At 25.4% G+C, this 15,979-nt stretch overlaps 3 protein-coding genes across 3 annotated transcripts in view; all 3 read left to right on the plus strand.

Moving 5' to 3' along the window:
- Positions 1–1,244: 1,244 nt before the first annotated feature.
- On the plus strand, positions 1,245–7,441 carry LOC127277027 (Golgi apparatus protein 1). Its single transcript, XM_051297820.1, has 13 exons — positions 1,245–2,048; positions 2,187–3,161; positions 3,350–3,454; positions 3,595–3,879; positions 3,967–4,136; positions 4,310–4,430; positions 4,520–4,713; positions 4,864–5,083; positions 5,165–5,491; positions 5,630–5,809; positions 5,978–6,206; positions 6,286–6,392; positions 6,484–7,441. Exons 1-13 carry the CDS (start codon positions 1,710–1,712, stop codon positions 6,649–6,651), a joined length of 3,420 nt encoding a protein of 1,139 aa, XP_051153777.1. The 5' UTR covers positions 1,245–1,709; the 3' UTR covers positions 6,652–7,441.
- A 4,516-nt stretch (positions 7,442–11,957) lies between these two features.
- LOC127277315 (uncharacterized) lies at positions 11,958–12,445 on the plus strand. The gene is made up of 2 exons (XM_051298343.1): positions 11,958–12,039; positions 12,176–12,445. The coding sequence occupies exons 1-2, from the start codon at positions 11,993–11,995 to the stop codon at positions 12,441–12,443; spliced, it is 315 nt and encodes a 104-aa protein (XP_051154300.1). The 5' UTR covers positions 11,958–11,992; the 3' UTR covers positions 12,444–12,445.
- A 1,577-nt stretch (positions 12,446–14,022) lies between these two features.
- The window catches only part of LOC127277218 (HIV Tat-specific factor 1 homolog), a 41,616-nt gene continuing 39,659 nt past the window's right edge, over positions 14,023–15,979 (plus strand). Inside the window, exons 1-4 of the mRNA XM_051298123.1 lie at positions 14,023–14,187; positions 14,417–14,792; positions 14,963–15,288; positions 15,492–15,857. Of these exons, the coding sequence (XP_051154080.1) occupies positions 14,477–14,792; positions 14,963–15,288; positions 15,492–15,857 (1,008 nt within the window). The 5' untranslated portion in view covers positions 14,023–14,187; positions 14,417–14,476. The remainder of the gene's footprint in view (positions 14,188–14,416; positions 14,793–14,962; positions 15,289–15,491; positions 15,858–15,979) is intronic.

The raw sequence follows: 15,979 nt of genomic DNA on the forward strand, positions 1-15,979 counted from the left end.
GATTTATTTCGTTTATTTAATTTAAAAATCAAATAATTTCATTAATTAATTTAAAAAAAAATTATAAAAAAAAAATAACAGAAAAGTTAAATGCTTTTTTTTACCCCTTTGTGTATAAAAATGAATAATATTCTTCTCTTTAGAATTCCTTTTTTCTAAGTACACTTTCAATACATATAATTATATTTGAAAAATAAAATATGGCACATTTTTCATGTCGACTTTTCACCTTTTTAAAAAATAATTTCCTTGAAAAATATTCAAAAGGGTCACACAATTTTGAATGCCGAATAAGGAAACGCGAAGATAAAAAAAAAAGGGCTCATGAATTTCAAAGCAACATTGAAATAAGTGTCTAATATAAAGATCCTCTGTATTATCCTTTAGAAAACTATATATATCTACAAATTCAAAGCACAGTACCTTTTATCAAACGAGGCTCCACAGAATAAGTCATGCACTGTTGTCGACTTCCCCAATGTCACTTATTATTATCATCAATTCACCATCATGTCAAGAATAATTGTTAACGGATAACGGACGAAGAAGAAAAAAATTCCAACGTATCTCCGATGTCTCCTTTTTTTTATATCTGTAACATTTTAAAAGAGACAATAAAAATTTTAATTATACAATTTTAGAAATTAACCTTCAATTTTTCACTTTATATCTCGCTTTTAATTTTTTTTTCCAATTTACATATCTATTTGTCGTATTATTATTTTTTTTTTTTTTTGAAGTGGCTCACCAATAACAACTTGAAAAATTAATGGTTATGTACCAAAATGCATACCTTAAACACTATTAAACATTGTCAAGTATCGTATAAAAACACTGTTTCTGCATTTTCACTTTTCTTAATAAAAACTTTTCTTAAATATACTTTAAGAGATTGTTGACATTTAACTAAACTATAATTTTTCTTCATTTTAATTTTTGCAAATTCTGCATCACTCCTCACTTTCTTTACTGAAGCCCTTTAAAAAGCCGGAATTTATTTTAACTATACTATGGCGCCATCTGTCGTTACATTTCAGAGTGCAATTTATTTTTTCCCCTCTTATTTTCAAGTATTGTTTAACAATAAATATAGTATAATAAAAATCATCATTTAAAAATATTAATTATTATTAAATAAAAAGATTTAAAAATTAAATTAGTTTATTTTAAAAAATTAATCTCTGATAAATATATCTCTGTCGGTAACTAGTCAACGATACAAACGTTCCTAGCGGAGAATTCAGAAACTAAAACAAGCAGTTTTTAATTTATTTTATACATAAAAAAAAAGCGAATAAAAGTTAATTAACATATAAAGAAAATTATTCAATATCAAAAAATAGTTATTCTTTCTAACGTTGAAAAATTCAAACAATTGATAACAAATAAAATCACTTGACAATTTTATCACTCGGATATGGCCAGTAACAAACCTCCAATCTACTTTTAGTTTGTTGTGTTTGTATAAATTCAAACATTCAAAGCGGAAATACTTATTAAACAAATATTTTGCAGAATGTGCATTTAAACGTAGCAAAAAAGACATTGTTAGTTTGGCACGAATGTTTATAAAAAATTGTGATATTATTCTTACCATAACAATCAATTTTGCTTCAAGTGTTGTAAAGTAACAAACAAGTGTTATGAGTTACGTGAAAAATTAACATTTAAACTTTTTTTTTTTTGATAAAGTTTATATCGTTAAAAATATGGAGGGCTTAAAAATATTTTCCAATCTACTTTTAATTTTCACAATACATTGCTTAATTTCACATTGTGTTAATACAACAACAATAAATGATGTTAGTGTTTCTAAAAACAACAATTTTGAAGAATTGTCAGAAGTTGGATGGGTTTTTCATAACGAATCTTCATTGAAAAGATCAAGACGCAATGTTATTCAACCAAGTAATACAAATAATAAACAAGAAAAAAATCATAACCTATTTGAAGAACCTTTATGCCGGGGTGATCTCCGACGACTTTGTGGCAATATTGATTCACATAATGATGATATGCAACTATGGGAATGTATACAGTCATTGAAGGTTTGTTTTTATTTATTATTTATCTCGCTTTTTATTTACCTATTCATATTAGATAATTAAAAAAATATATATATATTTTGAACCTAACCTAAAAACTCAATTTCAAAATAATAATCTTAATTAAAATTAAATTTTCAGCCAAATGAAGTTGCAACAATTGATTCAAAATGTCAGCATTTAATTTTTAAACATATGATGAACATTTCTGACAATGAAAATATTAAAAAACAAGCGAAACAAATTTGTGGCGATGAATTGGATAATTTAAATTGTCCCTTAAATGTTCCTGGTTCTTTTTTATCATGTTTAATTGAGAAAAGAGAGCAAATAAGAGAATTTCATTGTTTAGATTATATTCAACGATGGGAATGGTTGGCATTTAGTGATTTTCGAATAATCGCACCATTTGTATCAGATTGTCAACGTGATTTAAATAAATTTAAATGTGGCACAATACAATCAAGCAAGGATATTGCTCAGGGTGAAATACTTGCATGTTTACAACAACACGCTGATAAATTAGAAAATTTATGTCGAAAGAGAGTGTTTTTAATTTCTGAAATACAATCGGGAAATATTAATTTAGATCGACAATTACATATAGCGTGTGTTAGGGAGCAAATGCAATTATGCCCACAAGTACGACCAGGTAGTGGACAAGTGATAAAATGTTTAATGCAACATAAAATGCATAGAACAATGTCAAAAGCATGTCAAGAACAATTGATAAGACGTGAACAGCTCATGGTTTTAGATTATAAAGTGAGCAAGGGTTTGGTAAAAGCATGTCGCGATGATATTAAACAAAATCATTGTCGACGTTCAGTTTCAAATGATAGGGAAATTAAACTCGCTCAAATTTTACTCTGTTTGGAATCAGCTGAAAAGAATGGCAGTAAAATTTCTCAAGATTGTAAAGCCGAAATATTTGATCATCGAAAAATGTTAATGGATGATTATCGTTTATCACCGGAAATTGTTGATAGTTGCGCAAAAGATATATCGACATTTTGTCTTGGTTTGGAAGTTGGCGGTAAAACAATTCATTGTTTAATGGATAATGCACGTTTCAAGAATAATCGATTGCGAATAACGCAAGAATGTCAGAGAGCGGTAATATGCAATATATTAATATTATATTAGAGTACACAAAAATACAGATTTTCATCTTTTTTTTATAAATAATTCAATTTAAATATTTTTTTTTTGTGAGGGAAATTTTTTTTTCAATGACAGAAAATTGAAAAATTTATTCCTGTGGCAACTTGTTTTATTTTTGATAAATAAATTTGATATTTTAGTTAGAGACACTTGTGAAAGAAGCAGATGTTGCTGAGGATTGGAGAATTGATCCAGTTTTAAGAGAAGCATGTCAACCAGTTGTCAACATGGCTTGCGGAAATAATGTAAGAATGAAAATCACCAATTTATATATTTAGAAAAATTAGTATAAGGTGTATTATTATTATACCTTATAAAATTTGGTTTAATAGAAATTCGATCATAAATGTTATTTATATCAGAAATAAATAAAACATTTTTTTAGATCCAAGGTGGTAACGCGAGGGTAATATCGTGTCTAATGGAAAATTTGGGTACCGGTAGAATGACAGAGCCGTGTGAGGCAGCTCTTATTCAAATTCAATATTTTGTTGCAAGAGATTATAAACTTGATCCTCAATTATATCGAGCTTGCAGAGCAGACGCTATTTATTTCTGTCATGCTAAGAGTGCATGGTCCAGTGATGGAATCGACATGGATCCCGAGAGAGGTCCTTTGGTTTTACCTTGTTTACATCGTTATGCTAATCATCCACAAAAAAATATGACAGTAGGTGGCAAAGATTCGATTATAATATTATTAATTAAATAATATAATATTTGTTTATTAATAAAAAAATTCTTGTTTTATTTTAAGTTGAAGAGAAGATGTTCTGAAGAAATTAAAAGAGTAATGCGGCAGAGAGCAATGAATGTTGATTTATTACCAGAAATTGAAGATGCTTGCCTAAAAGATCTTGCAGTTATTTGCTACGATAAAACGGGAAGGGGCGAAGAGATTTTGTGCCTTCAAGATAATTTCGAAAAGTATGATTAATAATAATGTTACATTCATAAATCGTTACTTTAGTCACTTTTTCTGTCACTTAATTACTTTTATTTTAAAAATTAGTCATCTTGCTTTTAAACGATAACAATGAATATTTTAATTTGAAAAATTGCAAAAAAAAAAAAAAATTAATAAAATTTATTTTTGACAGTCTTAAGAGCCAAAAATGCAAGGACGTAGTTGGAAATTTTACGGAAGAACAGGCGGAACAAGTTGAACTTAATCCACTGATTACAAATGCTTGTTCTCGAATTATAGAACATTATTGTCAGGTAAGTCTAATAATAGATAATTAATAATTTTTCATCTCTATTTTTTTAAACATTATTGTGAATCTAAATGTGAATATTTATATTTAAAGGATATTTTTAAACGTGGCAAAGATGAAGGTGATATGATGGAGTGTCTAATAGAACACAAAAATGATTTAGAAACAACAGATTATAAGTGCAAAGCAGCTGTTGAACATTTTCAATTAATCTCTCTCAAAAATTATCATTTTACTTTCAAATTTAAGGAAGCCTGTAGATCTTTTGTTCTCAGATATTGTCAAAAGTAAGTATTTTTAAAAATACAAATTATATTTTTCTACAATTTTCTTTTCTTAATTAATAAAGTCTGATTTTTTTTTTTTTTTTTTAATTGAGAATTTGAAATTATTTTCTAAGAGAACATTTTTGAGGGACATATTACAATTGATTTTAGGTCGAAAACAAGTGCAGATGTGATTGAATGTTTGAGTTCAATTGTTCAAGAAGACGTAATGAAGGAGAATCAAGCGCGAATTAAAAAAAATTGTCGACAACAGTTGAAAGCACAATTATATCAACAAAGGGAAAATATTCAATTTGATCCGGTTTTGCAAAAATTTTGTGAGACTGATATTAAAAACTTATGCCTCAACATTATACCTGGAAATTCTCGGGTATAAACAAATTGAATTTAAATTAAATTAACATTATAGTGAAATATAATTTTTTTTTATTATAATATAATTTTTTTCTAGATTCTAGAATGTTTGGCAACGCATAAATCGCAATTATCAATGGAATGCCGTAAACAATTGTTTAAAGTAAGAAAACTGGAGTTTCAAGATAGTTCCATTGATTTTGCTTTATTGAATAACTGTCATTCAATGGTAGCACAATTTTGTCACAAAGGAGATCGAACGCAAATATTAGATTGTTTAAAAAAATATAAGGACGAATCGACATTTGATGAAAAATGCAAAAACTTTGTTATTCAAAGAATGATTGAACAGAATACAGATTATCGATTCAATACGGCTTTACAAAGTTCGTGCTCGTCGGATATAAATAAACATTGCAAAGAGGTAAGAATGATAGAAATTTTTTTTTTTTTACTTTCGTTAAAAACAAAGAACACGAATTTTAGAGCTACAATGATTTGTTTTTAAGAAATTTTGATTTGAAATCAATTTTGTTTTTTATTTTTAAAAATTCTTTTTTAGGTTTTGAAAAATGAGCCTATGGACAGAGAGCTCGAAGGAAAAGTTATAATGTGTCTAAAAATTAAATTTAGAGAATCAAAATTAAGCATGAAATGCGAACAACAAATGACAAATGTTCTACGAGAAGCTGCTTTGAATTATCATTTAAATCCTTTACTGGCTACTTTATGTGCCAATGAAGTAAGTAATCAATTTCACAAAAATTATAAAAACACATTTTCTAAAGTAGTTATTGTTTCTAAAAGAAATATAACTATTTTTGAAATAAAAGCTGATTTAAATTTTAAATTTCAATGTAATGTAATTATTAAATAATTTAATAATGTAATTTCTAATATTTATTTTTAGATTGACACAATTTGTGGATCAGATGAAAATGAGCCAGGGGCAGTTGAAGAATGTTTAAAGAAGGAATTCAATGCAGATAATAAATTAATGAGAGAAGAGTGTCGAATGCAAGTTGCTGATCTTATTGAAGAAGCAAGAGCTGATATTCATGTAGATCCTCTTTTGCAAACTGCGTGTGCAGTTGATGTCACAAAATATTGCAGTGATGTGCCACAGGGTGCAGGAAGACGTGAGTTTTTCATTTCTAATTAATCGCTTAAAAAACTTTTACATTTTTTTCAAAAATAATTTAAATATTTTTTTTTTAGATATAACCTGCCTGCAAAATGTTTTACAAGATTCAAAAAAATCTTTGCAACCTGATTGCTTTAAAATGCTAACAATGAGAATTGAAATGTTCAGAAATGCTGCATTGGTAAATATTTTTATTTATTAATTAATTCTTGTGTCAATCGTGAATTAATAAATTTAATAATTCTAATTTAATATAATTGTAATATTTTCAGGTAATAGCACCGAATTCAATTGAAGAATTATACGATACGGTAAATCGTTCACCAGCTCGAAGGTATTTTATGATTGTTGCACTGTCAATGATTGGAATGATATTTGTCAGTGGTCTATTTTGTGGAAGATTTACACGAAAATCAATGATGATATTGAAAAATAAGTGATGAAAAATTACAAAGGCTCACACCTTTCATAAAGAAACTGATGTATAGAATTTTACAGCTAATTTGCTGTTTTAAATTAAAACAAAAATAAGGAAATAAATAGGGAAATACGAAATTTACAAAAAAAAAAAAAATATTGGTTATAAATAATTTTACTAACGATGAAGTAAAATTGCGAATTTATATATATTTAATAAGAAAAATAATTTACGCATAATTAAATCGTCCGGATATCATTGCACAAATTTCATGAGAAATTTCACAATTTTATGAACGTCATGTATTTGTAATTATTTAAAAAAAAAAATTTAATTTCTGTAAATTCTATAGAAAGTCCATTTTTTCGAGAGTAAGATTCTTTTTTTTTTCTAAGAATTAGTGATATTGATATAGTGCAAGTTTGACAATGCGAAAACGATTGTGAATTATCGAAACGCGAATGGTATAAAGATATAAAATTTGTTTTTTAACTTTTTATGTATTAAATATGTGAAATGTGATGATGATATGTAAAAATGTATATTGTCAATAATAGAAGATAGAATTAACGATTGTTTTTTCACGATAATGAAATACCAAAGTGTTCTGAATAATATCGTTTTGTCGTTTGTATGTGAATATTTGAAACCTGAAGCGTTTTGATTTAAGTATATATTGTATAACTTTTTACTCAAAACCCTTTTTCTAAAAATGAATATTTTATCTGTAATATTATTTTCGTCCGTTGTATTCTTAAATTTTATTGAACATTGTATTTTAAATTTTCAATAAAAAAAATATATTAAAACTCTTTGGAGAAAATTGAATTTCAGATATAACATTATTTATATTTATAATCAAATATAGAAACCTAACCATAAATAAATTTAAAAATCTATATAAGCAAATTATCAAATATAGAAATATAAAAAAAAAAAAAAAAATTAAAAATGTAAAAAGACTCACTTTGTTCTCTCCAATACATAGTTCCTTTCCTTGTTTTCTTTCTTGAAAAAAATCTGTAACAGAATAATCAAGAAAAACTTAATTACATCAGTAATTTTATCGGAATTACGAAAAACTGTGCATTTAAATTAATTAATATTAATGAAGTTAATAAATATATATTAAATTTATTTAAAAAGTCAAAAATGTCAATTACTCATAAGATTTTCTATGCTTCTATATCGTGGTAATAAAATGACTAATTATGTACGACTTTATATATCTCTAAATTTCTTTTTATAGACATGTATAATTGCAATTATAACCCATGTATGCTTTAATTTCTAATAAAAAACCACTTTAATTAAAATCTAAATTCTAACAGGTACAACGAAATATATAGAAACATAACCTAAATTGTGGTTTCTTATCTGCAAATTTCACATGTCTTTTTTAAACAATAATGATAAGCAATGGAGGTTAAGAAATATAAATTTCAAAAAAAGAATAACTGTTTTTCTAAAAACTTGCAGTATTTCCTAATTTTTTGTTTTTAACAGGTTACAAATTTGTAGACTAATATTTCTTCAATATTTGTAACAGCACGTATTTTTATATATTTATAATATAATTGTCTATTATTTTTTATCAATAATTGACCTTGAATGAATTATTCCCTATAATCCATTGTTTAATTATAAAAGTAATATAAGAATTTAATAAAAAGTATTTTTTACTCTAATTTGTATTTATTAATTTTTATTTATTTCGCATTCCTATTAAATTGTAATTTACATATTTTTCTTCGGAACTTTTATAAAGAAAATAAAGTACTAGTTAAATTAATAACATTAACATAATTAATATACTATTATTAAATTGTATTTAACCTCAAAATTACATTTGAGAATTAAAAATATTTGTTGCAATTGTTTAATTTTTTTTTTTCCCCCTAACCTCAATGTGTACTATATCAGAAAAATGATTTTATCAAATATATAGATACTCACAATTTTACCTAATTCCCTGGAACGAAGAAAACCAACCCCGGATGGATGATAGTCTACAAGTCATTTTTCCCCGGAGATCCCTCCTCTAGATTAAAATCCAATTTTCATTTAACTGAAAATTTGGAAAATAATCATTACAAGGAGACCGAGTTTTAATGACTTATATTTCTCATATACCGGAAGTTGGATTTTCTATCAAATAGTGCTGACCACCATGTGAGGAAAAAGCTGTAATAATATATAGCCCATATATTTCATATATAATCATATTTTTTTTTAACTATATAGTGATGTTGAAATAGAAAAATATAGAAATGTTATTACGATTATGGTCTCTTCAACATCGAAAATGATAGTCCAGTTCCAACAATGAAGAACTAAAAATATTTTTTTTTGAGCAGCACAGATCATACGTCGTAAAAAGTCAACTGCTCACTGAAGCGCTTGTAAAAAACAGCCTATATTTATAGACGTTGGCAGCAAGAGCCCCCCACCAGTCTATCGCAGTGAGTGCCCGGTCCAATCAGCGCACAGCAGACAGAGCCCGAGTCAAGGCCCGAGTATAAAAGCTAGACTCCCCGCAGTGCACGCTCAATTCCATCTTGGAGGTCTTTGAGGCAACATCTGTGTCGCTTGAACAAATTTTTTTTTGCAATAATTTTTAATTTTGCATCATTGATTCCCCCACTTTTTAACAGTAGATGAGGAGAATTCAAGGACAAAAGGAAAAAGAAGACCTCTTTTCAACACCATGAAGTTTGACGGTGCAGGTATAAAATGTTATTACTATTCCTATGAAGTATATAAGTAATTTATTTAATATATATTATAAGTATATAATATATATATTAATATAATAATAGCATTGAATAATTAGATGTTGTAAAATAAAGTTTATTTATTATATTGAGATAAAAATTTTTCTACAAGAATAAGCTGAAAATTTTGTATTTGTGTTAAACATAAATGCAGATAAAAGCAATCCTAATATAATATATATTTCTTTATTAATTATCAATAGAAAAATGAGAAAAAAACGAATTAAGAAATAATCTTGTATGAAAAAGGAATTTTTATTTTATTGGTAAAAGTTAATTTTTTTATCTTGGGTTGTCATTGTGCCTCATCGTAAATGGCGTCCGAAAGTAGAAGAAACATATTTCGTTCGAGAAAATTTTGATATTAGAATCATAATGTTAGTTATATATATTTTGTGATACTTAAATTCAGTATTATATGAATAATTGAAAACGTATGAAAGTATCGTCACAGTTATAAAGAAAAATAATGAAAGGTAGAATATTATCGACAAAAAATTTTGAAATTACAACTGTTTGCGACTAGTTGCATATATTGTGACTTCACATAACTGCCGCTAGGTGGTTATCCGACATTTAAATTATTTTTAAACTGATAAAAAAAATATTAGAAAAAAAAATAAAAATTATTAGATGAGTAGTATAATAATTACTAATAAAATTGAAAATAATAAAAAAGAAGGTTACTACATTTAAAGAAATGTAGTTGAAAAAAATTCTAATTATGTTGGTAGGTATGTAATTGGTTGGTAATTTTTTCGTTCAACTTGTTATCATTGGTCACTAGAGTAGACATTGTTGAAAGAGCGGTTAAAAGTGACAGTATATTTCGTGAACAACAAGAAACATTTTATAATCTTAATACAAATTAAAAATGTATATCAATTATTGTATTTAGTGTGATACAAATTTTTCAAGTTTCCAAATAATTTTTATTGCTAAATATCATGATTTTTAATATTTTGTCAAATTTAATGATGCTTTGAAATTTAACCTGAAAATTACTGCACAACCAATTTCATATTTCTATCCTATATTTGTTTCGATATTTGTCCGCCGTATTTTAGAAATAAAATTTAAAAGCGGAATTTAATTATTATTAAAATTTGTATTATATGTTTATTTAATATTTATTTACAGGGCTAAAAGATAGTCATCTCAGGAAAAAAGGCCAAAAATTCTAATTCTTTCTGCGTTAATTCTTCTCAACTCAGGTAAATATATTTGTTTATAAAAACTAATATTTTACAGAATTTTTAAATTCTTAACATTTTTATCTAAAAACATTTAAAGATATACTACTGCAGATTTTTTTAAATTTACAATTCGAAACTGCATAAATCAGTCAAAATATTTTTTTACAGTTTACATATGTAATAATTGAAACTTCTTTTCAAATTTGATAAAATTATTTAACAACTATTTTTGAAAATAAAGTTTACTGGATATTTATTTAGACAATTTCTGTTTGTTATTTGTCTTTACAGAATTCAGACTTGGAGAAGAATTGGATGAAATTCTTATCCATATAGATGAGATGACAAACGACAACATCTACTGAATCTTCGAATAAGTGAGTATCTCTTGTCTCTTTTTGTGTAAATATTTATTAGTATAAGTTTTTTCTGCTTTTGATAAAAAAAATTATTATTTTACTTATTAATTAATCATTTACAAATTTTATAATTTGAACAATTTTGGATGATAATACAGTGAATTTATTCTTAATTAATAACAGAAATATTGTTAATTAATTAAAATTTACAAAAAACTGACATTAAGAAAATATTTAATTTTTATAAAATCAAGTTAAAAAATAATTAAATTGATTTTACTTTGAAAATCTTATTTTAAGTTTATTTGTAAAATAATTTTTTTTTCTGAATTTACAAGTGTCCAATCATGAAGGATGGGTGTTTGTTGCGGAGCTGCTCCTGGAGGAGATCTTGCATTGCTGAGTCACAGTTCAATGTAAGTTGATAAATTTTTTCCCTTAATTTTTGTATATTTTAAGATATACTTTTTTTAAATAAACAAAAAGAATAGTAAAAAATAGTTTGGAATATTTTGCAAAAATATCAATAGTTAATATATATATATAATAAAAATTTATTTCAATATTTGTAAATGATAATTAGTACAATATCAAAATATTAACATTTATAGATATTGAAATATTTAAAAATATATTAATAATTATTAGAATAATAAAATAATTGTTAATATTCAGGATTTTTAAAATTTGATTCTACACATGTAATATGTATAAAGAATTTTTTTTTCAGGCAGTTGGTCCAGTAGCAGAAAGATTTTTCCATTGAAAGAGAGGATATGCTGACATCGAATTTTTTTACACAACGCAGAAATTTTCCTTTATAGGTGAGTTTTTTTTACAATATTTTTCTGGAATATCAATAAATGGAATAAAAAAAAAAATTAAAAAATTATTGTAATATTTATAAATATTAATGTATTCAAAAATAATTGATAATATTGAGGATTTTCAATATTTTATTTTACAACTATAACATAATGAATTATTATATTTTTTTCAGGTCCAAAAGAAGGAAGTCCTTTTATAAAAAGGATATGCTGTCATCGTATCTCTTACACTACGCAGAAATCCCTTCATATAGGTGAGTTTTTTTCAATTAATTAATTAATTTAACATTAATTTACAATTAGTTGATTAGAAAATAAGAACTCAGCATTTCATAGTGTTTTGAGAAAATAATTGTTTAATTTAATTTTTTAATAAATGTTTTTTTTCAGCTCCATTCCAAATTTCCAAATATCTGAAGAGACTGGGAAGGATGTGGAAGAAGAAAAGTGGCCCCTGCAACATATTTTTTTTATAAAATTTTTTTTTCTTTTTTCTTATTTTTTTATAATATTTTTTTTTGAGCTCCCGGCCTCACGCAGAAGTGCATCCAAGAAAGAGGGATCCTCGGGAGCTGGCCCTGAAGCGCTCGAGAGTGGCAATGACGTTATTGTCCCGACGAGGGATGTTTCGCCGATCGGTGAGTCGATTTTTAATTAACCCCTTCCCTGTTTAAAATAGTTATTTTTTAAAAAAATTTAATTAAAATAAATTCATAAATTGAAAATGAATTTTTTAGATATTAATTTATAAATTGAATTGAAAATGATTTTTTTAGATATTAATTTATAAATTTTTTAATTTTCTTGCCTTTTTCAAAAAATGTAGCTATATAAAATTGATCCAAATAAAATATTTAAATTTAAAAATAAACAGGGAAGGAATTCTGACAACATGGTGACACCATTGACAAAATTTATTATTTTGTAGTATTTTTTAGGGGTAATCTAAAAAAAAGCGTGTGATATTTTTGGAAATTTAGCCCCTCAAAATTTCTAACACTCCCCACATCCTAAAGTATTACATGTTTTATGGATTACTACCTTAATACTACCTAAATTAATATTTTTGTCAATGTTTCTTTTGATTGTTTATATGTATGTTATTTTCTTTATGTTTAATATTTTTAATGTTTTGTAATTTTGTTTATTGAGTTAAAGTAATTTTCTATTAAAAAAAGTAATTTAAATTAAATTTCCAAAATTTTATTAACTTTAAATAATTTAATTAATTAATCTTGTTAAACAATTTTTTAATTTTGCAAATTAAATTTTTTATTTAATTCTTAAAAGTTAATGCATGTGGAATAAAAAATTTAAAATTTAAAATTTTTGATAATTTTTTAATAATTAACTAATTAAATGTTTTCTTTTCAGAAAAGATCGCTCAGGTGACGGTTTCGTCCCGGGACGTTAACCCTAGTGTAGGTAATTGCACCTGGGCGGTATTAGATTCGTTTAGAATATAATTATAGGTAGGAAATTCGGGAAAAATAGGCATTTTTGTTCGTTTTAAATATAGCAATAGGTAGGGAAATCGGGTAAAAAAACTGTAAGTAAAAAAACGAGTAACTGGAGTACCAGTGAAAATTTACTTTATTTCAATCTTTTATTATTTTTGTCACTATGTTGTCTTTTATATTTAAATGTTTTGTGAATGTTTTGTTTAATTAGTCATTATTTTCAGTTGATTCATCGTGGTGAGCAAAAATACTTTTTTTAAAATTGTATTAATCAATTTTTTTCAGGATTGTGTAATTTATTATATTATTAATTTATTAATATATATTATGTATTTATATATGTACTATATTTATCATTTATGCAAATTTTATTATTGTTACAAGACATGAAATTATATAATATCCCTACTCAAATTAGTTAACATTTTTATTAATTTGATTAATTTTTTGTGACACTTTTAGTACAAATTGTTATTCAAATTAAACAAAATGTTAACTATTTAAGTATTTAGACTGTATTTAGAAAATACTTAGAATTTTAAATTGAATTTAAACTAGAAATTTTTTATTGCAAATTTTTCGGGAAATTTTATTATTCAGCATTGTGATCGTTTAAATCGCAGCTGTTTTTTTTTCAGTGAATGTTATTAAAATTTTGAGTAAGTACAATTTTCTAAAAATAATTTTTTTTAAAAATATATCGATTACTGTTATTCGATTAATCGATTATTATTATTCGATTAATCGAAAGCTGGATTCGATTTCGATTTTACTAGTTCGATTCTTTCGAGTTATTCTCGTAAAAAAATTTATGTCAGAAAACGTTATAACATACACATAAAATTAATAATAATTTAATGTTTTTCACATTATTGAGCTGTGACATTAGTTTCAATTTATAGTAAAAATATTCCATTTATAGAAAATAAGTGTTTTCTAAACGTAAGTTTCAATTCTGTTAAAATTCTGATCTTTTTCGTCTCACCTAACCTTATCGTTCATATTTGTTTACTTTCATTACTTTCACTATTTTTATCATTTAATTACTTGAAATGTAACATTATTTTTTAAAAATCAATATTTATTTTTATATTCTTACATTATTGAGCTAATTAAAATAAAATATTTATATTTATCCATACATAACCTAAAATATTTATTCTTTTTTTAGGCGCATTGTTAAGAGATTTAAACAATATATCAAGTTTATATATATTTTATATAAAATAAAATGGAAACTAGTGATGAAATTGGATTTAAAGAAATAAATGTAAATAATAAGGAAAGAGTAAAAAGTAATGCAAATTCGGATATTGAACGAAAAATTATTTATGAAAGGCCAAAAGGTCAAAAACAAGAGGAGCAAATTGAAGAATTTGACACTGACGAAGAGGAGGAAGAAGAAGATGATGATAAAAAGTCCTCTAATCAAATACCAGGTCCAGATGATTATTCAAAGCATTTAACTTATGAAGGTGATACTTGCATTTATACGGAACCGGAGACTGGAAAAAAACTCGTCTGGGATACAAAGCAAAATGCTTGGCGTAAGTTTTAATATTTTAATTATTAAAAAATTTACAACTAAATTTAAACAATTGGAATAATTCCTAATTAATTGCTATAAATCTACAAATATAATTTTTGCAGTTATTTAATTTTATTGTAATTTTATCAGCTATGTTTAATCAGTGTATTAAAAAAAAATAAATTCTAGGAGAACGTGAGGCCGCTTCAAAGGAAAATGAACCAATGGACGATGCAATGAAAAATTATGAATATGATGGAAAAAATTATGTTTACACAGATAAAAATACAAATGTAACGTATAAATTTGATCAAGAGAAAAATGAATGGATTGTGAAAGATGAAAATGATAAAAGTGAGGAAAATAAATCTGAACAAGAGGATAATGTCCCACCAAATCCTACGACATCACAAAATCCAATTTATGGATTTGAAAATGATACACATACATATACGGATCCAAATGATGGCAGTGTTTATATGTGGGATCGAGAGAAAAACGCTTGGTTTCCAAAAGTATGTAATTTAATATTCCCTGTAAATATTTTAATCCTATTTTATCAATTACATATATTAATTAAAATTTTAAAAAGAAGAAAAGCAAATAAAATAAAGTTTAGTATAAAGTGTAATTGAATTTAAAAATGAGAATTCATTAACAAAAATATATTTGAAATATTTTATTTTTATTTAAAAAATGAATTTATTTTTTTTTTTAGGTCGATGACGATTTTATGGCAAGGTATCAGATGAGTTATGGCTTTAATACGCCAAATGTTGAAGAAGCAAATAATGATAAACCTGCAGTTTCTATTGTTGCTCAGTCAAAAGCTGATAAGGAACAAAAACGACTTGATGCCAAGCGAAAAACTCATGAACCACCTACTTGGTTTGAAGTTGATGAACAACATAATACATCGATTTATGTACACGGTTTACCATTGGATGTTACTTTGGAAGAGATGACAGAATTATTTACCAAATGCGGTCTTCTTGCTCGTGATGAAAAGGGAAAGGACAAAATCAAACTCTACAGGGATTCGTACAATGAAATAAAAGGCGACGCACTCTGCACTTATATTAAGGTAGAAAATTACAATTAAAAATTTACATATTTATCCCCCGCCCCTTATCAATTCTTCTCGTCAAAGGGTTAATTAAAAAAAAATCATCCATGAATAGAATTAAAAAATATTGTCCTCTTTTG

The sequence above is a fragment of the Leptopilina boulardi genome, unplaced genomic scaffold (genome assembly GCF_019393585.1).
Source record: "Leptopilina boulardi isolate dan_hultmark-lab unplaced genomic scaffold, ZJU_Lbou_2.1 LbouV2_165, whole genome shotgun sequence".
Taxonomy (NCBI): domain Eukaryota; kingdom Metazoa; phylum Arthropoda; class Insecta; order Hymenoptera; family Figitidae; genus Leptopilina; species Leptopilina boulardi.